Below are 24411 nucleotides of genomic sequence, written 5' to 3' on the forward strand. Positions count from 1 at the left end.
TGTGTGTGTGTGATCACTGATCCACATGAACTGGCCCTGGCTTTCCGGCTGGAGCATGGGTCAGTGGACATCTGCACTTCCTAGCTCATCCAGCAGAGAATGTTGAGTCAGAGGAGGGAGGTGATATGAGGTGAGTGTATCTTTTTCTGCTTTGTTGAACCCTCCTCCGAAAATATCCCGAGTCCAGAATCAAGGCTTCCAGGTTTTTCCATGTCTCCTGGCAGCTCAGGCGCTGGGGTTTCTCCAGCCCAAGGCCCAAACCCAGGGGCATTTCCGGAGGTCCCAGGCTCTCAGCCCTCTAGGCAGGACAGAACCGGAAGTCACAGTGTGCCAGCAAATGACCCCTCTGGGGACCCCCTCTGCCTGGTTACGCCGGAGCGCTGAGAGAGCACGTGCACTGGGAGATTTGCGGGCAGAATGCTGTGGTGGCAACATGGTTTGTCTGGAACACATTTCCTTGGATTTTAATATTTGAAGAGATCTTTGGAAATCATCCTCAGAAAGGGGGAGAATTCCTCTGCTAATGTAGCAGGCTGCACATAACACAGGCGAATTGGAATATAGGCGAATTGGGCTGCCAAAGAGCAGGCAGATACGTACTCACACAGAATAATGCCGATAAGTCAAAACACATTTGCTTACATAGAGTTTTAAGCTCATTGTTATATGCCTGCCTCCCTTCAGAGAAGATCTAAATTGCTGACAAATACATATACTCCCCAAGTTAGCATAAAAATGGAAGTAAAAGAAAAGAAAAGATGGTAAGGATATAACATAAAATGCACCTCAGTGGAAGTTAAAAAGTCCACTCCATATTAAATTCTATACATATTTTATGGGTGGGCCATAAATTGTCTTCAAACTTCCTTGCCACCAACACCAAAACATTATTCAGTTATTCAGTTCCAAGATGTGAATGAATAACCATCTAGCATTTCTCTCTCTGATACATGAGCTCATTAAGCAAGCACAGCACATTCAGAGAAGAATAACAAACTCATTACAACAAATTTCTAAAAAAGGACAATATTTTGAGTTCTTAAGGTCAATATTCCTTTTCTTCTCCTTCTACAATAGCCCTAGGAGAAAAAACTTGCCTTAAAAAAACTGTTAAGTAGCCTGTTAAGTAGCCCTAGCAGGTTTGGCTCAGTGGATAAAGCGTTGGCCTACGGACTGAAGGGTCCCAGGTTCAATTCCGGTCAAGGGAACATGCCCGGGTTGCGGGCTCGATCCCCAGTAGAGGAGGTGCAGGAGGCAGTCGATCAATGATTTGCTCTCATCATTGATGTTTCTATCTCTCTCTCCCTCTCCCTTCCTCTCTACAATCAATAAAAATATATTTAAAAAAAACCTTTAAGTAGCACATATTTTAATGATTGGAGCATCCCCCCCCCCCTTTTTTTTTTTTTTGCTAATTATGAATGACCGTAGGTAGGTGGCCCAGACAAAAGGTGAAGAAATAGAAACGACAGGAAAAACACTTACATGTCATCTGTAAACGTGATTCCAAAGTACTCCTTCTCTTTCAGGTTGAAATGCGAAGCCACGAGGTCCAGCAGCTCCCGTGCTAGCAGCTTGGGCTGTCAGTACAGAACTCCGGTTAGGAACACTCTGCTTGCCCCTCTCTTAGTGCTACCACCCTCCTCTACCCAATAGTGGAGAACGCTTGTGTTCGCTTTCTAATATCTGCTTCTCCCCAGCCGGGGGCGTGCACAGGTCAGGCTCCTGCAGCCATCCTCTAAGAGGCTGGGAGGAGAGGAGTGGGAGGAGGAACCTCAGGGAGACCCTCATTCTCGTACATTTGCAATTCCCTTCTTCCCTCTAAGGCAGGGCGGGGAACCTTTTTTTTTCTTTTTCTGCCAAGTCCATGTGGACATTCATGACATCATTCACGGGCCATACAAAATCATCAACTTAAAAAGTAGCCTGCTCTATTTGGTCAAACATTTAATTAACTCACCCCTAATGCCTTGGCAGGACCAGACCAAAGGATTTCATGGGCCTCAGACGTTGCTGCTCTAAGGTAAAACTGTGTTTACTAAAGCCTTGGTGTTTTTGAAAAACACTCTTTCATGTGTAGTATGGTGCTAGTGACCAAGACAAAGAGTATTAAACCCCTCACTGTCTGGATGTAGGAATAATTTGGCTTGGTGGACTAGTTGAAAAGGATCAAGACCCAGGCTGTGGGGGCATCAGAGATCGAATTAAAAAGAACAATAACAGCAATAATAATCATTCACTGTGCCCAACTCCTTATATCTATTATCGCATTCCGTCCTTGCAAGCAGCCGATGAGGTACGGGTTCTTAGTTCCCACTCTCTGGATGGGTCAGCCAAGGCCAAGAGAAGTTAAGACCTTGTCTGGTGTTACAGTTAGGAACCCGGTTCTGCCCGCTTTAAAGCCTAAGCGTTCCCTTTCTCCGCAGGGAGTCATTGTGCCCCTTGTACGGTGGGCCTCACTCTGCTTACTGAGCACCTCGTCAGAGGAAGGAGCGGACCTGGAGCTTTTAGGAAGCACTGGACTTGGTGGGAAGGGGCATGGTTTGGAATCAGCCGGAATGCTGAGTGACTGTGGCTGCTGGATTTGCAGAGTTGGAGAGGAAAAGGGGATTTCAGGAGGGCATGCTAGGTGTATCTGCCTGAACTTTGAGCCAAACAGTTTAGGGTTTGTTATGATGGTTTGAGGGTTGAATGTTTGCTGTTGGGGAATAAAGAATAGTTATGAATAGAGAGGTAGAAAGAAAGAAAGAAAAAAAGAAAGAAAGAAAGAAAGAAAGAAAGAGAGAGAGAAAGGAAGAAAGGAAGGAAGGAAGGGAGGAAGGAAGGAAGGAAGGAAGGAAGAAAGGAAGAAATGAAGGAAGAAAGGAAGAAAGGAAGGAAGGAAGGAAGAAGAAAGAAAGAAAGGAAGAAAGAAAGAAAGAAAGAAAGAAAGAAAGAAAGAAAGAAAGAAAGAAAGAAAAAAAGGAAGAAAGGAAGGAAGGAAGGAAAGAAAAGGAGAGAAGCTCCAACTGGTTTAGCTCAGTGGATAGAGCGTTGGCCTGCAGACTGAAAGGTTCCAGGTTCAATTCCAGTCAAGGGCACATGCCCAGGTTGTGCTCTGGATCCCCAGTAGGGGGCGTGCAGGAGGCAGCCAATCAATAATTCTCATCATTGATGTTTCTATCTCTCCCTCGCCCTTGCTCTCTGAAACCAATAAAAAAATATTAAAAAAAAAAAAGAAAGAAAAGGAGAGAAAAGAAAAGAAGAGAAAAACAGGCAGAAATCTAGATTACAATGTCTACTCTGGTGAAACTATTGTTGGCTGTACTATTTTCATTCTAATTGAAGCCTATGCCTGGCCGGCCAGGGACAGGCCCAGAAGGGAGAGAAATGTAGGCTTGGTCAAAGGAAGGAATTCTAGCCCGAGCTGTAGGTGTGGCTGTCAGCAGGGACTGCCAACGTTTTTAAGACTCTTGGTCCAAAGTGTTGGGTAGATAAAGAGAGAAGCATCCACAATTAATATGTCATCACTCACAAAAGCCCGCATATTTCACAAAGAGATTTCATTCTCATCTGTAATTTAGGTTGATTTTAACCATGATTCTGTGAGGGAGCCTGGCAACCTTAACGCGGCTCACCGTTTATGAAGCTGCGTATTTACATTGGACAAGGTCATGCGCCAGGAAAGTGGCAGGATGCATAACCCTTTTCCAGGGAAGCATTATGTTACCCAATTTACCAACAAGAGATTCACAGAAGCAAAGTCACTTGCCCGGGCTCCACAGCTACTGAGCGTCAAGGCCACGACTGGAACCCACGTATCTGAATATACGTCACCAACTTCCAGTCACATACAAACCAGGTCTTCTGGCTTCCAAGCTCCTTTTCCTCTGCAATCAACCCTGCGTCACGGGCTTTGAGCACAGATGCACAGCCAGCCTGACACAGGCCATGAACTCACAGGGGGCCCAGATGTGCTGTCCCGGGCGGGCAACACCTACCTGCACCAGCAGCTCCAGCCGCCGGTCGTCCAGGAGGTGCACCTGGCAGTGCCTGCCCTCTGTCATCTGTGGGGAGGAGACAGCAGAGTGGTCAGTCGGGGCTGGCAGGAAAGCCCTGGAGCTCGAGTCATCACTGACTTCACACGTGATGTGCTCAGCCCGACAATGGCTTCCCTTGAGGAAAGCACAGGCGTGGTCACACACAGATTTATTACATGGCATTAGCACTTGGATTTTTAAAAATTTAAATGTTTTTCGCTCTTTGATTTAAAAGAAGAAAAGAATGAAAAACAGAGATGACTCAATATACTGAAAAAAATAATACCTATACATGCACACAAGATTTTATTATGAAAAGTAGGTTTCCTTCCCAGAGGAAACTACTATATTTTTATTTAAATCAGTATTTTATTTTTCAAATGAAAATGGCTTTACTCATTGGTGTGCTTTAATACATATAATACATGCGTAGTTATAAGAAGAAAAACATGATTCTAAAGTTCAAATGGAAACCTTTCATTTTTAAAACGTCTGCGCCCCCTTTTTAAGTCTACCGCTGCTATAATTAAGAACAGGTAAGATACACAGCTCAGAACTGTTGGATGTATAAATTTCCAATTATATTTAATTTTTATCACTTATAGTTGCAATTTGGGGAAACTCTCTTTGTGAAATAGTTAACCAATGCACAGAGTGCAAAGATTCTCCTTGACTCGCTCCTGCTTCCTGTCACCGGACCTGCCAGCAGGAGGACATGCCCAGGTATATATTTTTTTAAAATTCATATGAAATGTTTTTCTTTAATATGACATATTATTCTGAAAATGAAGCAAAACCTCATAGTATTTGTGTTTGTATGTGTGCAGCCATCCAGAAATTTTATATAAATATATATATATATATGTATATATAAATATATATATGTATATGACTCTGTAGGTGTATGGGTCTGTGGTGTGTGTGTGTGTATTTTCCCATTTTCAATTCAAATACCATTTCTTGCAGGTCTTTCCAATGTCAACACACATAGACCAAGCTCTTTTTTTTTTTTTTAATAAATCTTTATTGTTCAGATTATTACAGTTGTTCCTCTTTTTTCCCCCCATAGCTCCCCTCCACCCGGTTCCCATCCCATCCTCTGCCTTTACCCCCCCCCCCCACTGTCCTCATCCATAGGTGTACGATTTTTGTCCAGTCTCTTCCTGCACCTCCAGAATTGTCAGTCCACTCCCTTTCTATGCCCCTGATTCTATTATATTCACCAGTTTATTCTGTTCATCAGATTTTTTATTCATGTGATTTTTAGATTCACTTGATAGATATGTATTTGTTGTTCATAATTTTTATCTTTACCTTTTTCTTCTTCTTCCTTTTCTTAAAGAATACCCTTCAGCATTTCATATAATACTGGTTTGGTGGTGATGAACTCCTTTAGCTTTTTCTTATCTGTGAAGCTCTTTATCTGACCTTCAATTCTAAATGATAGCTTTGCGGTGTAGAGTAATCTTAGTTGTAGGTTCTTGCTATTTATCACTTCGAATATTTCTTGCCACTCCAGTCTGGCCTGCATAGTTTCTGTTGAGAAATCAGCTGACAATTGTATGGGTACTCCCTTGTGTAACTAATTGTTTTTCTCTTGTTGTTTTAAGATTCTCTCTTTGTCTTTTGCTCTTGGCATTTTAATTTGATGTGTCTTGGTGTGGTCCTCTTTGGATTCCTTTTGTTTGAGGTTCTCCGTGCTTCCTGGACTTGTAAGTCTATTTCTTTCACCAGGTAGGGGAAGTTTTCTGTCATTATTTCTTCAAATAGGTTTTCAATATCTTGCTCTCTCTCTTCTTCTGGCACCCCCATAATTTGGATGTTGGTACGCTTGAAGTTGTCCCAGAGGCTCCTTACACTATTTTCATATTTTTGGATTCTTTTTTCTTTTTGCTTTTCCGGTTGGGTGTTTTTTGCTTCTTCATATTTCAAATCTTTGACTTGATTCTTGAGATCCTCTAGTCTGCTGTTAGATCTCTGTATATTATTCTTTATTTCAGTGAGTGTATGCTTAATTTCTAGCTTGTCCTTTTTCATATCCTTGAGGGTCTCACTAAATTTATCAGTGGTTTCTAGAAAATTCTTGAAAAACCTTATAACCGTGGTTTTGAACTCTATACCCAGTAGTTTGCTTTCCTCCATTTCTGTCATTTGTGACCTGTTTCTTTGTCTCTGCATTTTGTCTGCTTCCCTGAGTTGATAGAGTGGCTTTGTGTGCTAGGTGTTCTATATGCCTCCCAGTTACCTGAGGTGGACACTCTTGGTGTATCTCTTTGTGGGCTGTGTGCACAGTCTTGTTGTAGTTAAGCCTTACTGTTGTTGGTATCACTGGGAGTAACTGGCCTCCAGGCCAATTGGCTGTGAGAATCAGCTGTGTCTACGATGGGAGAACTTCTGTGCTAGAGACACCCTTATGGGGCAAGACTTGCTTCAGTGGGGCTTTGGTGCTCACTGAGTCTGCCCCCTGAGTGTGTCCCTTATGGATCTGAGGAGTTGTAATCTGGATGGTCCCACTCTGACCACTGGGTACACTGGCTCTTGGATCTCTAAGGAGGTGCTAATTTAGCCTCTGCCTGAGGCCACCCAGCAGAAGCTACAGAGAGATCTGCAGGTTCCTCTTCTTTTTTTTGGGTTTGGAGGTGCCCAGATGAGGCCCAGCTGTGAAGCAATGCAAGCTGCTGTGGGGCCTAGGGCCTTCTTTTGGATGTTCTGGGTCTCTCTGACCCAGCTGCAGTTTTTTAGGTAATTTTAGATTGCAAAGGGCCAGGCCATTCATATGCAAAAGCCTCTGCACACAGATTGGGTGAGGCGGGGTCTCAGGGAATCAACAGGGTGGAGCAAACAGCAATGGCTGACCTTCAGCCCTGCCTTAAGAGGCCCCAGGTCTCAGTGTCCCTTGGTAATGGGTGCAAGCCCCTCTGAGAGAAAGCCGCCCTCAAGTTCCGCCCAATTCCAGACAGTCCAGTTTCTCCCCGTATGAGTCTAGGTCCCCAGAGTCTCGCCTGGAACTGGAGTTCAGAACAGTCGGGAGCTTGTGTTTCCCTCCTGATTGAAAAAGACAACCACTTAGTCAGTTGCCAGCCCTTTCCCTGTGCGCGCACGCACATGCACGCATGCGCACAACTCCGTACCTCTGCACTTTACTTCCGCACCTCCTCTGAGTTTCAGTGTGCTTTTCTCTTCCCTTCTAGTTGTAGAATTTCCACTCAGCCAGCCTTTCTGTGGTTCTGGATGATGTCCGTTTTGTTTTTTAGTTGTAGTTTTGAAGTGGTTGTGTGAGGCAGCAATTTCAGGTGTTTACCTATGCTGCCATCTTGGTTTCTCCCAAGCTCATTCTTTTTAAAGGTCCTATAGTATCAGATATCGTGCGCACATACAGTAATTCCTGCTGATAAACACGCTGTTCCCACATTTCCTTGTAACAAGGACGTACAGTGAACTCTGCACATCCAGCTTTGCCCACGGGTGTGACTGCCGGGCCACTGTGGCAGAGCCTGGGCAGCATTTTGTACACGTAACCTGGTTGAAAAGAAACCAGCTCCCATCCCTGAGCACCAGCTGTGTCCATAGCGTTCCTGGCTTTTCACGTCCCCTCTGAGCCGCAAGCAGTTACCCCTGGGATTGGTGCTATTTATCCCATTTCACACATGAGGACACGGAGGCTCCGCGTGGAATAAGCAAGCTGTCTCCAGTGTGAACAGTGCCAATGACTGCACTTGGTTTTTGATTGAGCTCCGCCCTGAGTGGGAAAGTAGCCAGTTGCAGACCGTGGGTGGCATCATGGAGATGTGGCCCGCAGTGGCGACTGAAGGCGTGCTAGGAGGTGACGGCGCCGGCCCTGACTATGTCCTGAACTCTACAAAGCCAAGGCCAAACACACACGTTTGGTGGCAAGGGGAAAGGGAACAAATCTTGGCCCCAGGCACTAAGCTGTGCACTGCATATACATCACCTCCTAAAGCTCCACCAAAGTCTATGCTATGGCAACATCCCATTTTACGGATAAGGAAACCGAGGTTAAGGTAATTTATTCTAAGTTACCTAGACAAGAAAAGAGCCAAGCCAAGATTTACATTAAAGTCATCTTCTTTTCTACTTTAGCATGGGAGGAAATAAATAAATGTGTCAGTCATTTTATTTCTTTTGTAAAACCCACATAAGGAAACCAAATTCATGACCTACAGAAAGTTGTAATGAAATAAAACTCAAAAGATCAACTCACACAGTATGAATCCATTAAGGAATATGTCAAAATATTTCACACTGTGCTGCTGTTGCATAATCCAAATGAAGTTATGCCCTAATTTTACAAAAACATCTTTTTCCTTTCCACTTTGCTTTGGACTTTCCTCAGGCTGGTCACTGCCTTTTTGTCAACACATAAACTTACCCTACAGAACTGAATGGTAAATGTTTTGGCACGTCTGCCCATCTGAGGACAAACATGGGCCGTGGTGGCCGTATCTGTACAACTCGGTCCTGCCCTTTGGCCTCAGTTGATTGGAGCAGGCACGCACACCTGAGCCACGCTGGACCAATCGGAACCTCAGTCCAGGGAATCCGGAATGAAGTCTGAGTCGGTGACAATGTGGCTGCCGTGTGTGGAGGAGCGGAGTGCAGAGGACAAGCAGCTCATCAGTGGCAGAAGTCACACAGCTGGAGAGGCCGGCGGGAGAGAACTGCCGTCTGCATCCCTGGCCCTTCCCCGCACTTCCGGTCCCTTCCGCTGGCCCGGGGGAATGTCCTGGGGCTCCATGAAACACCCCTGTATTCCTTCCATAAGCCCACTCTTCCTCTCTCTCTTAAGCTGACTGGAGTTGGATTCTGCTTCTTGCAACTAAAAGCCTCTTTATAAGATGCCACAGGTGTCTACACCTGAACCAAGGCAAAGGTTTCCGAAGGATGGACTCCCCGATGATGTCATTAATATGGGAAAGTTGTCAACTCATAATGACTGAAGCTCCCACCAATGACAATACAATGGCCAAGAGAAAGGCTCACATTTTGAGGGGGGAGGTTCTGAACAAACATCTCGCTGTGTGACGTGACAAGACACACACGCTGGAGAAGGCAGTGCAGGTGATGGGGAGAAAAAATGCTAGTTCTACCCGCCGCGGCACGTCTGTCTGCACATCTGAGCACAGGGTCCCCAGGCCCTTTCCTCTCTGTGAGGGAGGTCAGAGGGCCGGTGTGATCACCGCCAGCAACAGGAAGGCCTGCCCTCGTCCCTTAAACTGAAGGTGGAAAGGTGGTGGATGTATTTTGTTCATCAGGTCAATGCTTATGAATAAATTATAGTTGACAATACTAGAAATCAGAAGATGCCACTTAATAAAGGTCCAGATGGTAAGATCTGGAAAGACAGCTGGATTTCCTCCCTGGCAACATCTGGCCAGGGTGGGGCGGAGTGGCTCCCTCTCCAGATGAGGCCTGTGGCCCTGGCTCACCCAACCTATAGCCTGCAGGTTCCCGGGAGTCCCGGCAGTGAATAAGCACATCTGGTTCAAGTTCACGTGGCACTAGGAAGAGACAGCCAACGTCAAAGAGGCTGTGTGCCCGGAGAAGTGCTTGGCACTTGGCCCTCACCCCTGTGTAGCCTTTCAACCTCTACAGGAGCCTGCGAAGGGGACAGCTCCTGTTAATGACGAGGAAACCGAGGCCTGAGAAATCATGTGACTTGCACTGGAGTTCTAAGCCAGACTGGACTCAACATCGTATTTTCCCCCTCAGGTGCTGTGTTACCTGGAGACGCCTTTCTGAGCCACAGAAGCAGGCTCCTGATCGCTTTCCATCTGACGCCCTGAGAATGAGATAAGCTACTTCTCAGGGCCGCTTTTGTTATAGTCCTTATTTGCTGGGAAACTAACAAACAAACAGCTAAACCTTCCTGGAATCTATCCATTCTCCCATTAAAAAGAGTTTTTTTAAGGAAGACTGTTATTAGCCCATTTTAAAGAAGATAAATGACAGGTAATGCTAACACGTCAGTTAACAAGCATGCGGCAGAAATATTTCCCAGAGCCAAGGGGGCGGAAATAAAGAAAGAGGGGGCGCTGTTCCTGTGTGCCTTCTGTGCCTGCCCCCACCAGGGATTTTTAGTGGTAACAGTCGCAATACCATCAGTGCTGGGCAAGCATCAGTACATCCGGTCCTCGTGTGCTCGCATGAGGTAGGTAGTCTCAGTGCCAGTATTACAGGTAAAAGAACTTAGAGAGATTATACATAATAGTTTCACAGACGGCAGAACTAGACCCAAACCCAAAGCCCCAGCTCTTCACACTCGCTGTACACACGGCGCTCAGCACCCTGCAGTGTGTGTGTGTGTGTTTGGGGGTGGGGTGGTGGGGGGATGCAGCCCCACACAACCCTTCCTTGATGGGTTAGATAATGGGTAGAAAAGGGAAACGAAGTGCCAAAAACATGCATAAAAATAATTTCAGTTCCAGGGAAAAATGCTTCAACTAGCAGTAAAGTGTATAATTCATAATAGAAAGAATCTGAAGGCATCTCCTAACTGCCGCTCATTTGCGATCCCGGGAAGCTGAGGAGGGGACCTGCCCAGCCACACAGCCGGTTAACAGGAGCCTGGGATTAACACGCAGGACTCTGCCCTCGAGGCCAGAGTGTGGGTGCTGTGCCAGGTTCCTCAGCTAATTAATAACACCTCTCATCCGAATCACTTCTGCCCAACAGGTTGGCTTTTAAAAATAAAACAACAACAACAAAAATTCCCTGTACCTACGAAAAAGAAAACACCCAACTGGGCATTTCTTATTTATTAAAAAACCTAAGTCCCACTGATGTTTCATCTTCCAATTTCAACATCAGAAGTTACATTTGTTAAGCTATTCATGGATCATTGCCATGACTATATCCATAAATACAGAATCACTTTAAAAAACAACAAAAACAACAACTAATTTCACGGAGCACACTAGTATTCAATACACGTCAGACGCAGGGACTATTTAATGCTAGGAGGTGAATACACCTATCACTTTATTGTGCAGTCGAAGACACTGAGGCACAGAGAGGCGAGCACCTCGCTCAGGGCCGCCGGCTGTTGGGAGGCAGAGCCGGGATTCCAGCCGCGGACCCGCTCCAGGGCCCGGGTGTTACTCCCGTTCTCCTAAGTAACTATCGCCCACGGAAGACATGAAATCCATTGCCTCTCACATTCCACCTGATTAACCGGACACTTTGCTTTCTTTACAAAAAGGTAGTTTTATAATCCCACTTCGGGGAGGAACAAGTCAACAAGCCTTCTCTGCCCGGCTGCCGCTGGGAGGAGGAGCCCGCACCGCCCACAGCTCACCCCGACCTGCGCCAGGCCGGCCGCTCCCTAAGGGCCGGGGCGTTCCTCCCCGACACTCCTTCCCTGGGGGGGGGGGGGGGCTGTTCCCAGGAATCCCTTCCCCCCCTTCCCCCCCAGGCACCATCGGAAGCTTCAGATGGACCCCGACCCCGTGCCGCAGTGCCAGGTGCGCAATCCCGGTAAAACAGGGGCCCCGCCCGACTCAGGCCCGCCCGCGCCCCTGCCTGACCCCGGAGCGGGCCCAGCTCGGCCTCCGCACAGGGCGCCCCAGCACCCCGTCCGCCGCACAGGGCGCCCCCAGCACCCCGTCCGCCGCACAGGGCGCCCCAGCACCCCGGCCGCAGCACAGGGCGCCCCAGCACGCGGCGGGCCCGTCCCTCTGGGCAGCGCGGAGGAGGAAGGCGAGGAGGGAAGGGAGACTCGGCCCCAGCTGGAGCGCCCCGAGGTGCACGGAGCCCACGCGGGTTCAGTCTGCCTCCACGCCCGCCGGCCCCTGACTAGGGGAGGAGAGCGGACCCGACCCCAAGGAGGCCGAGGCCGCAGCACAAAGGCGGGGGGTGGGGGGGGGGGTGCGCAGTGAGGGTCCCTCAGCTGCGGCGGGAAGGCCCGGAGAAGACCAGCGCCCCCGCCCCGGCGGGTCTGCGGGACAGGGAGTCTGGGAGTCTGCGGAGGAAGCAGCAGCTGCCCCGCCCCCGTTCCCCTCTGACCTTTCCTGAAAACAGCATTTTGTGAGGGCCCGCCTCAAAAAAATGGTTCCTCTGGGTTTTTGTGGGTTTCCCCATCCAGAGCCTCCCCCCTCCCCCCTGCCTGCACGTGTGCGCACTCAGCTCCCCAGGCCCCAGGCGCCCCGCCCCCGCCAGGCCCGGGGTGACCTCTATCACACTCACCCCGCCTCGCGTGCCACACAGAGGGCATCTCCCTCCCGACGAGGTCCGCACCCCCTGTCCCCCCTCCCCGGCGCCTCCATCTCATCGCCAACCCCTCTGCCTGCCGCACGCAGCCTCCTCTTCCTCCCCCAAAGCCTCTTCCCACTTGAGACTTTGTGCCTGCTGTTCCCTCCGCTGCACGCTGTTCCCGCAACCCCCGCACCCCACCCCACCCCGCCCCACCCCGCCCCGCCCGCCTCCCCCGGTTTGCACGCCCTTCGGGGTCATCGGGTGACTGGGCGCTTTGGCCGCTCTCAGGCCTGAAGTCAACGTCACCATCTCCACAGAGGCCTTCCCTCCTCAGGTGAAGTGGAGCCTGCCATGCTGCTCCCGGTCCCTATGGCTAGTACTTCCCTTCTGCTTTCTGTTCACCCTTCTCTACTTCACCATCGGAAGTGAACCCATGGGGGAGACCTTGACTCATTTGCTGTATCTCAGGGCCTACACCAGTGGTCGGCAAACTCATTAGTCCACAGAGCCAAATATCAACAGTACAACGATTGAAATTTCTTTTGAGAGCCACATTGTTTAAACTTAAACTTCTTCTAACGCCACTTCTTCAAAATAGACTCGCCCAGGCCGTGGTATTTTGTGGAAGAGCCACACTCAAGGGGCCAAAGAGCCGCATGTGGCTCGCGAGCCGCAGTTTGCCGACCACTGGCCTAGACCATGCCCACCATGTGGGGAGAACATGGTTAATATATGTCTGCTGAGTGGAGGAACCCTAACGATTCAGAGCCGACACACGATGATGAAATGTATAGGCATCATGTCAAGGAATGAGGTGCCACAGCTCCGGCCCAGCCTGGTGCAGGCAGACTTACACGTGCACAGAGGCTCCCCCTCCCCCCTCCCCCACCCCAGGACAAGGTGCCCTGTGTCAGGTGAGCTGCTCCGGGGAAGGCGTGTATCTAGGACGGTCTGACTGACTTTGGGATCTATTGAGCGGACGGAGTTTTATATTTCCCCCAGATGATGTCAACTCCAGCCGAACAAGGCCCCTCTATGTCACCTCGGGGTGTTGACTGAATATGAGCCGCTGACACTGCGCTGAGAGAATGGCCTGACTGACACTGTCTCCAAGCCCAGTCGGAAGGGATGTCCCCTCGGGCTTCAAGGGCGCCTCCCTCGAAGGTGCAGCTGGGAGCAGCTTTCTGTGTCATGAACCTTCTCCTGCTCCTATTGCGCACTTGCTGATGCCCCAGAGCCCTAAGGCCTTCCCACGTGCAGCATCCTCCTTCATGCTGCTGAGCCTGGGCGGTAAGAGTATTTCCTAGCTGATGGCTAACTGAGGGTCCCGAGGCCATGACCCAAAGGATCTCCGACTCTGACGCATCTCTGACCCAGAGGCTCTCCGGACTCTGACGCATCTCTGAAAGGCGCACTGGAGTGGAGGAGGAAAGAGAGACCAGAGAGAGGAAGAAAGGGAAGGGGCAGAAGAAAGGAAGGAAGAAGGGGAAGTGGGCAGGAGCCAGGGGAGTGGTAAAGAAGGGAGCCGGTGTGGCCAGACGGTGGGGCCTTGTCCCATGCACTGGAAGGTGCAGGTTTGATTCCTACTCAGGGCATATGCTCAGGTTGCAGGTTCAATCCCTGGTCAGTGTACATGCAAGAGGCAACTGTTCGATGTTTCTCTCACTCTCCCTCTCTCTCTCTAAAAAAAAAAAAAAAATCAATAAAAAATTAAAAAAAATCTTATTTACAAAAAATTTTTAAGAAATCCTATATAATAAAACCCTATTATGCAAATTGACCAAACGGCCGGACAACGGGTCGCTATGACGTGCACTGACCACTGGGGGACAGATGCTCAATGCAGGAGCTGCCCTCTGGTGGTCAGTGTGCCCCACAGGGGAAGCCCCCCTCAGCCAGAAGCCCTGAGCTGGGCTCATGGCTGGCGAGCACAGCGGCGGTGGCAGGAGCCTCTCCCGTCTCTACAGCAGTCAGACATCCCCCGAGGGCTCCCAATGGGCACAGGCCGGCTGAGGGACCACCCCCCAAGTGCATGAATTTTGTGCACCGGGCCTCTCGTCTTACTTATAAAAAATAATAATAATAATAAGGGGAGAGTTCAGTTTAGCAAAGACAAAGTTAACTATCAGCCCAAGGAAGAACATGAATGAGCAATGGCAGCTGGCCTTGAGCTGGCCACTTAAGTTCATTCAAAACAACCCTGCGAAGTAGATTCCAACGCTAGGTCCATTGTGTGGATGAGGAAACGGAGGCTCAGAGAAGGTTCATGACGGACCCACCCCAAGGTCACAGCGAGGAAGCTTCGGGTCAGGATGCAGCGAGCACAGGGCCCACGCTGCTCCCCGCTCCTCCCCACTGCTCCCCACTGCACTGCCTTCCTCCCCCACAGCCCCCCGGGGATGGGCTCTGAGCGCTCAGTCCCAGCGCTGAGGGGCTTCACGCACTTGACTGCCGAGGCAGCGCTGCTCTGGAAAAGCTGGGTCTGGATTCCCCAAACCACAGTTGCCTGTCACTGGAAGCAGGACCAGAGGGGAAGCACGGCCTCCGTGGGGCCACGCCGGCCACGGCCTGCCGCCCGGATGAGATTCGGCACCTCCCGAAGGGGTGTCTGCTGCTCTGGGTGTTCTTTGAGCCTCAGGATGGAATTCAGCCCCACCTGCGGCTGCGGCCCTGTCACGCTGAGTGAACACTTCCCGCACAGGACGGCGCTGGCCGGGATGTGGCCGCAGCAGTGGGGGCTTAGGGAGTCCTCCAGCCACAGCGCAGGGTTCAGCGTGAAAGCCTGCATCCCGGGCGCATCCATCCGCTCAGCCAGCATTGACTGAGCACTCCTAAGCGCGAGCTCCCTTCTGGGTGCCGGTAAGGAGCCGCACAGGGGAGCAGGGCCGCTCGCTGGAGCTTGTCAGCGCGCAGGTTCCAGCTGTGGCAGCACGGACGCTGTGGCCGGAGAGCTGTCTCCCGCGGCCGCCTGTGCAGGCAGAGGTGCAGCACCCCGGCCCCAGCCAGCAGACGCCAGGCGCCCCCCACCTGCTGCCTCCTGTGACAACCAAGCATGTCTCCAGCCAAGTGTCTTCTGGGGAGAAGACCATCCCTGGTTGGGAACAAGTGCTCCAGAGGCAGAAGGAAGAAAAGAAACGATTAACAATTAAATATTTTCAGATAACAGTAAGGGCTTGAAATAGCTCAACTGGCAATGGAATTAAGTTCTTTTTTTTTAATGCTCACCTGAGGACATACATGTCCATTGATTTTTATTTTTTTAGAGAGAGGGGAAGAGAGACAGAGAGAAGGATATATAGTGAGAGAAACATCTATCAGTTGTCTCCCATATGTGGCCCAATAGGGGACTGAAGCCACAACCTAGGCATATGCCCTGACTGGGAATTGAACCCATAACTTTAAAAACTATATATTTTTATTGATTTCAGAGAGGAAGGGAAAGGGAGAGAGAGAGAGAAACATCAACGATGAAAGAGAATCATCGATGGGCTGCCTCCTGCACACCCCTACTGGGAATGGAGCCCTCAACCCTGGCATGTGCCCTGACAATCAAACCGGGACCTTGTGGTTCATGGGTTAACGCTCAAACACTGAGCCACACCAGCCTGGGTGGAATTAATTTCTTAGTATTTCAAAATTCACTGCTCCCTTAGGAAACGGGAGAAAAGAGTAAGTCGATGGAGAGAACTTCCGTGGAACCCCTGCTCTTACCAAGCGCCTCCAGCGGAGCCGGGAGCATGGTCCCAAGTCTGCGCGGTAGCTCTCGCTGCGGCTCCGTCCTGCCGCAGGGCTGGGCTCGGAGAGCAGCGAGGCCGCCACACTCTGCAGCTCCCGCCACAACTGGGAGCAGTCGGCCAGCTGTGGCAGCACCTCCCTGGGGAGGGTATTCTCACAAAAGACACCCCTGATCAGTGTCAGCCTGATCGCCTAAGGCTGGCGCCAAGAAAGGCCGGTTTCACAGAAAGAAAGAAACAAACAAAACAACGCTGTCTGCCTGGAGATGAAGGCCATCAGGAGGTGTCCCTGAGGAGCGCACAGGATTTAGAACCGGGGCCTTGGTTTATGCCCCAGCTCTGCCATTGGACTCAGTTTCTGCCTCTGTGAACTGGGAATGAGAAGAATCAATCTCAGTTAGCTTTGTTTGTCTCTTATACTAATGAGGGTTGAACCTAAAACCCACCCCAAAGGCCCAGATGCTACTCCTGTCACCAGCAGGACCCCCCGTGCCTGCGGGGCAGAGTCTGGGCGCGGGCTGTGCTCAGGCCTGACGGGCACCATCCGCTCTCCCCAGGGCAGAGAGTCCTCTTGTTACTGGGGTGACTGGTGAGCTGTTGACTGCTATTCTGTTAACTATCAGCAGTTATTCTGAGTTGGATAAATGGTTATATTTCTAGGAAAAAGTTCTCCTGGATGAATACGAGGTCAACCTGTCGTACTCAAATTCAAAGTCAACCTACCAGTTAAAAAAGCAAGGGTGAGCGCACAGCTGTGTGAATGGACTTAATGCCACCGAACTGTACCTTTAAAATGGTCAGCCTGGTACGTTCTATGTTATGTGTATTTTAATACCTAACAAAAAGCAGGGGTAATGAAATATATTTAGGTGCATATTTTATTTTGAAAGATTCTCACAACTTTAGATATTTGAAAGTGTGTTTATGGTCTGGCTGGTGTGGCTCAGTGATTAAGTGTCGACCCATGAACCAGGGGGTTAACTCCATTTTAATCTCAGTGATAAATCAAGAGGCTCACTCAAAACTCCCCTTTTTAGCTGCCATATGCCCGGAGCCGGGGACTCCTGCATACTCATTCCTTGCTGACTGTGCCAGCAACAGGACCTGGGCATGACGTGTGCCGCCTGCCCGGGGGCCCTGTGCTCTGAGATGCGTTTTATCCGGTGAATTCTACAGCCCCCGAAGGACACAGTCTGCCCTTCATTTCACACAGAAGCAGCTGAGACCCCCGAGGCTGAGAATAACTTGCCGGAGGTTCCTAGCTGGTAAGGGGCTGAGCCAAGTTCAGCAAGGAGTTCGCCCAGGGCCAAGGGGAAATGGGTGCCCAGTCTTCATGGAGCAGCTGGGGCAGGGCAGCTTCTCTACCCACAGCCGGCACTTCCCGCCAGAACCCTGGGCAGGCCCGGGGGAGGCTATTTCCAGAGAATCACGAGGACGCCTCTGCTGTCCCTTCCCGGGAGGAGCATCCTCCTCTCCGGCCAGTGTCAGGCTGTATTTTTAGTTGTCACGGTTCAGTATCCGTGAGTCACAGCAGCAAAGGGCACGCAGGCCCGGGACGGCGCACAGGAAAAGCCACCGAGTGGCACCGGCAGAGCCAGGAGCACGGCCGCGGCTGGGGGTGGCGGGTGCGGCTCAGGTTGGCCAGAAATGAAGTTTCCTGGGCGTTTTGTAAAAGATGGAAATTTGGCTTCGGTGGTTATGCAAGTAGCAGACACCCTGTGGTTTGGAAACTTTCTGCTTTGCCAGCGGCCAGTTTCCCCTTTTCCGGGAGAAGCAGCCTAGGAAGGAGCAAAAGCGCTGCGTCTTTCAAAAGTTAGACGTGCGAACCAGCCCAGCGAGGGCGGAGGGGTTAAACGTAAGCCGAGGCTTGTGCGGCGCTGCCAGTCCGGGACTGTTTGTTCACCTGGAGTTCTGGGCTGAACGTAACCTCCACAGAGCAGCAAGTCACAGCTATTACCCTGGGAACCTCAAAACGGACAAAAACTAATTTGGAAACCCACACGAACATTACAGGAATTTCCGCGTGCACGCTCATGGTCAGGGTTTTCACGTTTCCTTTTTCGTCAGCCCTGCTAGAGCGTCCCTGCCTCCTTTCAAAGTCTCTTTGTTCTCTGGGGTCCTTACCCAGATGGAGGCTGAAATAAGCCCTAAGAGACTTTGTACCGAATACACGCTGATTGTATTGGGTCCAGAGCCCTCACATGTGGTTGGCGGAACTGTCCTATTTGAGTAGGGGGTTTAGAACAACCTGACCACACTTGGAAAACAGAAACGTCCAACTTCTTTGGGACAATATAGAAAAAGCCTCAATCATTCCCTCCCACTCCCCTCGACACAGACGCTTCCAGAGACTCACGAGGACCCTCCGCCGTCCCTCCTCTCCGGCCAGTGCTCAGGCTGCATGTTAGACGTCACGGTGCAGTATCATTGAGTCACAACAGCAAAGGGCACGCAGGCCCCGGACCGCGCACAGGAAAAGCCACAGAGTGGCACCGGCAAAGCCAGGAGCAGTCTCTGACCTTTGCTTTTAATGTATTTTATTTCACTGCAGGTTCACATACAATCTAGGGAAGGAAAATTGTTGCCACCTAGTGCATGTTGTGTTTTCAAATGAGATTCAGTCTTTTTTTGAAGCTCACACAGTATCAAGGATGAAAACAAAACTGAAAGGTCACAGGTCAGGGAGACCAAAGAAGCCTGAAACCTTTCTGGGGAGCACCAGGGAACACAGTGAGGGACAAAGAATCCCTCCAGAGGGAACGGTGACGTGGAGCCTTCTCGCCGCTCCATTCTCAAGCACGACCAATATTGAAAATTAAAGTATATGAACCTACAACGAAATAAATTACATTAAAAGCAAAGGTCATAGATGCTCACAACTCGTCTGTGTTTTACATTTCCCTGTTTCTTTGCTCTTGAGCGGATTCGTGTCCACGGAATCTTTATGGTAGCCAGCTCAGTGATGGTAACTGGTAACATGAAATCGGTCAAGGCGAGAGTATTTACACCACGGAAATTGGCAAATGCTATTCCCCAGAGAGCTGGCTGTGAAACACGGAGCAGCCCGCACTGGAGAAGTTCAAAGGCAGAAGGAGGCCTGGGGAGAGTGCCTGCTCAGAGCATGTCAGGGCGTGGAGGCCGCTGAGAGACCACGTGGCACAGAGGAAGGAACGAGGCTGCGATTTCAGACAGATCTGTGTCCAGAGCCCAGCACACCTAACTTTCCCAGGACTTACTTTGTACATCTGTAAAATGGGACGAGTGGTATCTCTCAAGGGAGTGGCTGTGCTCATGATGCCTGGCACAGAGCGTGGCAAACAGAGGCTGGCATAAAAGGCGACTGGCACACAGTTGATGCTTCAACAGCTCCAGGGTTGGGGCACCGATCTCCTGCGCAGTCAGAGACTCACGCAGGACTATGAACATCATTATTCTACTTCAAAACGATTCCCAGCTGGCAAGCTCACCACGGAGGGTCCCTGGCCTGGGACTGTGCTCTCCCACGCAGGGCCAGCTGCCTCTCCTGCTTTTGCCACCGGAATGTAAGTGCACTCACTGCTGCTTTCCTGTCTCCCGAGAAAGCGCCTGCCTGGTGGGGCTTGGTGCATTTGTGTGGATGAGGGACGCCCCGGCTCCCCTCTGAGTGGTCTGCCCATTTCTACTGTTGAGGTCCCATCGGAAGCCAGTGGCTTCTTGGCCTCTTAATGACCAGAGCCCAGCCAGCTGTGTGGCTGCTGTCCTGGCGTCGGCCGCACCCCAGGGACTGCCTTCCCTGCCACGGAGCCCCGCCGCCCCCAGGCCTCGGTGGAGGCTGCTTCCAGCTGCTCCAGTCCCAAGCAGCGCCCAGCGGCACCCTCACTCCACTGGCGAGTTTCTCCCCCCTGCTCCCCTGGGCTCCACTCCAGCTCCATCTGCCTCATCAGAAGGCTCGAGCCTTGTGACAGGAAGTGGCACCCAACGCTTGCAGCTGTATCCAGGGAACCAAATATTTACCCCCCGGGGCCCTGCTCGCTGGTTGCTGAACTTGCTGTTCCGGAGGGGCATTTCTGGGGGGTGTGACGGCCGGGTCCCGTAAGCAGCGTGGGTGCTGCTGGCAGGAGCGGCCGGACGGTGCACGATGCAAACTCATCAAGTTCCGTCCCTCCTAGCGCTTTCCCATCACCGGCTGTGGTCCGCGGAACAATGCAGGGTGAGCTGCCACGGAGCCACGTGGTGGGGCAGTCAGATGCGCAGTGTCTGACCCGGCTCTGCCTCCAAGGCTCTGCTGGAGACGGCGGGCAAGCCCCGCGCCCTCCGGGCAGCTGCTGTGCAATGGGGATAATTTCGCGCAGGGCATGCAAGCAGCCCTTGAGAAGCGCTCTTACTAGTGTTTAAGGCACACGTAGTGCACTTTGTGAGAATGGGAGGGAAGAGCACAGGCTCTGGAGTCAGACAGACTCAGTGCCTGTGTGGCCTCGTGCAGGGACCTCACTTCTCCTGAGCCTCGGCTTCCTCGGGGGGCGGGGGTAATAATAGGAGCCCCTCCCAGAGCTGCGAGGCTCCCACAGGAGCACGTGCAGCTTTAAGCCATATTACCATGCTTCTCGTTGATGAAAGCCACGCCATTGCTGCAGGCCCTGCAGGGCGGTGCTCTCGGGGCCAGGCGCAGGTGCTGCGCGGGGCGAGCAGGCCCCACTCCGCCCGCGTCCACGGAAGAGCAAGAGCAGGCAGCTCTGGCCACGAGACCACTTGGTCTGGATGTTCCCACCAGCGGTAACATCACCCCGCTGGTCTGCGTGCTTTAAACTGCCAGAGTGCCTTCACCTCTTTCTTCCTTTAAACTTTACAACTTCAGTGAGCCAGAAGTGTCATATCCCCATTTTACCGATGAGGCCACTGAGACCCAAAGGAAGGATGTGAGCTTTGTGGCCACACAGCTGGCCAGATCCAACGCCCCAGAGGCGGAGCCCCGGTCCTTCCAAAGTTTTCCCCCCAAAGTGAAGTTTAACAAACTCCCGAACCACAAGCCAGCTCTGCACGCAAGGCGCCATCCTGTGCATTTCCTGGGGGGGGCTTCCTGGGCCTCACACTGCAACTAACCAGAGGCAGTCTTCCTCGCCCTGGGGGGCGGTGAGGCGGGGGGTGGGGGGTGGGGGGGTGGGGGGTGGGGGAGGGAGTCTGCAGGCCTTGAGGGCGTCCCTTGCCAATCCTGAAGCCTCAGGTTCTACGGAGGGCAATGGAAAGAAGTGCACGTTTAAGAAGTTGGAGAATTCACAACAGCCCTGGGATGAGAAGTCCTGGCCTTTATGTCTTGGGAACAACTGTAACTACTGTCACCTTTTCAGAATCCTGGAGGGCGTAAGGCACTGACCCAGGGAAGAGCTTACGAAGAGAAGTGATTTATTCAGACAAGAAAAGTGGTGCCTGCAAGGGCTGAGGTGGGGGGCGAAGGTGTAGACCTGCCAGAGCCCGACAAGCCCCGCCTCCCCCAGATTTCCCGAGAATTGGAAATATTTGTAGAATCTCCTACTCGGTTCCACTGTAATGCCGCTCTTTCTGTGTTGCAGCCAGACGGAGTTCTGCTTAGTCCTACAGAAACCCACGTTGTCTCCTTCCTCCACAGTCACAATGGGAAGTTACTACTGAAAATTGCATTGAAAACAACCAGGACTATTTTTTTTCCTGTAATTGAATATTATTCTATTTTATAATTTCTTCCTTCTTTCCATAGAATAGCCAGTTTCTACACAATTGAGAACATTGTCCCTTTTGTTGGCTTCATTCATGGTTTTGTTTGGTTTGCTTTCCATGGAATAAGTAGTGTTTGACCTCCTACACGGTGTCAGGCTCTCAGGGACAGAATGGGACTGCACATTTTATTTGGTGGTAGGGGAATTAGACCTCAATCTTATGCCACAGTGGAAGAGACCAGAATTATTTTTTCTTGATGTATAAATCATGACCTATCTCACTTGAAGTGACCTTCCCACTTTCCTAATCAAGACAGGGCAGAGGCTAAGGGGTAAATCTTTTGCATGAATGTCCAGTCGGACTCTCTGCGATCACAGAAATTTTCTAGAGGGTTGGCTCTTGGGTACGGCTGACACACAGATAACGGAGCTGTGGCCGGGCGTCAGCTCCAAGGACACGTTTCAGAGGAAGACAAGGAAGTAGACTGGCTCCGCAGCTTCTTTAATTCCTGGCTGTGTGCCGTGGGCCCCTCATTCAGCCTTTGGAGGCCCCGTCTTCTCATTTGGGAGGGTGTTCCTTAGCATGATCTCCTCACCTGAAACCGCTGAGGTTTCCTTCCCCCTTTTCCTGGTTGTGACAATCATGGGAGAAAATAAAGGGGTGGGACTGGGATTAAACAATCTGGGGAGAAGATTCTAGAACAATTCCACGCCTTCCTCCTGTCTGTTGGAGGACTCGGGTTGACACAGGTGTTGGTAGGGCCAGTAAACTGAGCACCACTCCTACCAGGTGCTGTCACTCAACGACCTGCTTTCGTTAGTGGGTAAGCAGGGGTCTGAAATCTCGGCGCGACCACGTTATCAAATGCGTGAGTACCACCCATTCACGTCTTCACAATCACTACCGAGCTCTCATTGTGTGTCAGACTTCATGATAGGCTCCGGCCGATATAATGGACTATAGCCAAAGTGTACCTCTCTTTCAGACCTGCTAGTGACGGCGACACAAGCAAACCAGCCTGTACACAGGGTGGTTTCTGATCCTGTTAAGCACAGGCAGTCCCAGAACTACACTGGTTCGACTTTCCATAGGCTAAGCTGATGTTCGGTAGGTTGGGGGTATTACATGCATTTTTGACGTAGGATATTTTCAGCTGACGAAGGGGTAGTGGGAAGTAATGCCGCTGTAAGTCAAGGAGCATCTGCACCGTGAAAACAAGGAGGCAGAAGCATGCGACGCGCCAAGTTGTACGCACTGGTGAGTGCGGAAGGGCTGCCTGAGGAAGCTGCCGTTCTCTAGGGTAAGGGTGATGGGAGAAGTCTTGAGAAGATCTGGAAAAGAGCATTTCAGGCGGGGGCCAACAAGCGCAAAAGCCCGTGCTTGGCTAGTGTGAGACACTGTTGCACAGGTTTTTTCATCAGCGTACTCTTAAGAGCCTCTCTAGGCACCCCCCCCCCCCCCCCGCCCCCATACTGTCCTCCATGACATTTTAATACCACAGATATATTGCATATCTGTTGGGTAAGACTGAGCTTTGGAGGGCCACAAACTCTCATACTACCTAAGTTTTTTGCCCCTTAAGAACCATTTTTCCCCCTTGGGAGTGCAGTCTCAGCACTGAGAATGCAGTTTAAGAAAAAAGTGGCAGCAATGTGGCTGGAACTTGGTCGCCAAAAGGACAAGTTCAGGAGACAGGGAGTTAAAGAGGGTTCATCAATGGCTCTCAAAGTGTGGTCCCTGGGCCCGGCGCCAGCGGGGGCTGGAACGTGTTAGACAGGCGGAGTGGCGGCCAGCCCTGTGTGTTACCAGCCCTCGGTCCCTCGGATGCGTGCCGGAGCCGAAGACCGCTGGGCTGTGTCATTCACGGACTGCGGGCTGTTCCGATGCAGCAGGAGGCCCCGGGAGGCCTTCAGGTGTGGGAGACATGAGAGGAAAACTCCTGCTAATGGAGGAGCTGAGCCTGGGGGAGGGGACAATGCTGGAAGCAGGGCTAACCCAGAAGACTGGCCTTGTGCTCATCTGTGAACTGGACATAGGAATATGACCCACTTCACCAGGCTGAGGGTTAAATGAGTGAATGCATAGAACCTAGCACATCAATATTAAACTATTAGCACATTTATTAAACCAATAACTATTAAACTATTCTGTTCTATTCTTGATTCTCTCTACCAAACTCCTACTGGTTAATATCCAAATGCAGGCTCCCACTCCCTTTAGATCTCTCTGTTTTTGCCAATTCCACCAGTTCAGCTGGTGGGGTGGTAGAGCTGTAACATGTTCACAAGGCTGCTTAAGTCATGGTGTTCTACTCAATGCCCTTTCTTTTTCCTTTTCCCTATGAGATCTAACTGTTGGCCTAGAAAAGGAAACGTAATGTAAAGCCTGAGTACTAGAATCAGTTCTGTCATCACCTTTGCCTCAGATAGGAAGTGGCCCATCCAGGGAGGCAGCACCCGTCGGGCTCAGCATGGACCGGGCATCAAGCAGCCCTGGACGCAGGTCCCGACTCTGACACTAGCCCGTGGGACCTTGGGCAAGTCATTAATCCCTGTAGATCGGTTTATCTGAGAAAAGCAAGACCTGCAATAGTCCCTGCCTCACGGAGTTGAGGCTTAACCACAAGAAGGCATGGGAAGCACTCAACGCAGTGCCCCCACGGTGTTAGCCCCGTGATGGTGACGATCTCTGAGCCCGCCATGGGCACGGTGTGCTGCCCGGACCGTTAGGGAAAACGTATTCCTGCAAGTCTCACATACACACAGAACACTTCGGCT

At 51.0% G+C, this 24411-nt stretch overlaps 1 protein-coding gene across 5 annotated transcripts in view; it reads right to left on the reverse strand.

Moving 5' to 3' along the window:
- FRMD4B (FERM domain containing 4B) overlaps window positions 1-24411 on the reverse strand; it is a 336244-nt gene that overhangs the window by 119606 nt on the left and 192227 nt on the right. For all 5 annotated transcript variants that reach the window (XM_079795693.1, XM_079795691.1, XM_079795692.1 and 2 more), the window contains 2 exons: window positions 3981-4046; window positions 1486-1580 (listed from right to left, as the gene is read on the reverse strand). In XM_079795693.1, coding sequence (XP_079651819.1) covers window positions 1486-1580; window positions 3981-4046 — 161 coding nt within the window. The remainder of the gene's footprint in view (window positions 1-1485; window positions 1581-3980; window positions 4047-24411) is intronic.

Source organism: Cnephaeus nilssonii, assembly GCF_951640355.1.
Source record: "Cnephaeus nilssonii genome assembly, chromosome: 17".
In the NCBI taxonomy this organism is placed as follows: domain Eukaryota; kingdom Metazoa; phylum Chordata; class Mammalia; order Chiroptera; family Vespertilionidae; genus Cnephaeus; species Cnephaeus nilssonii.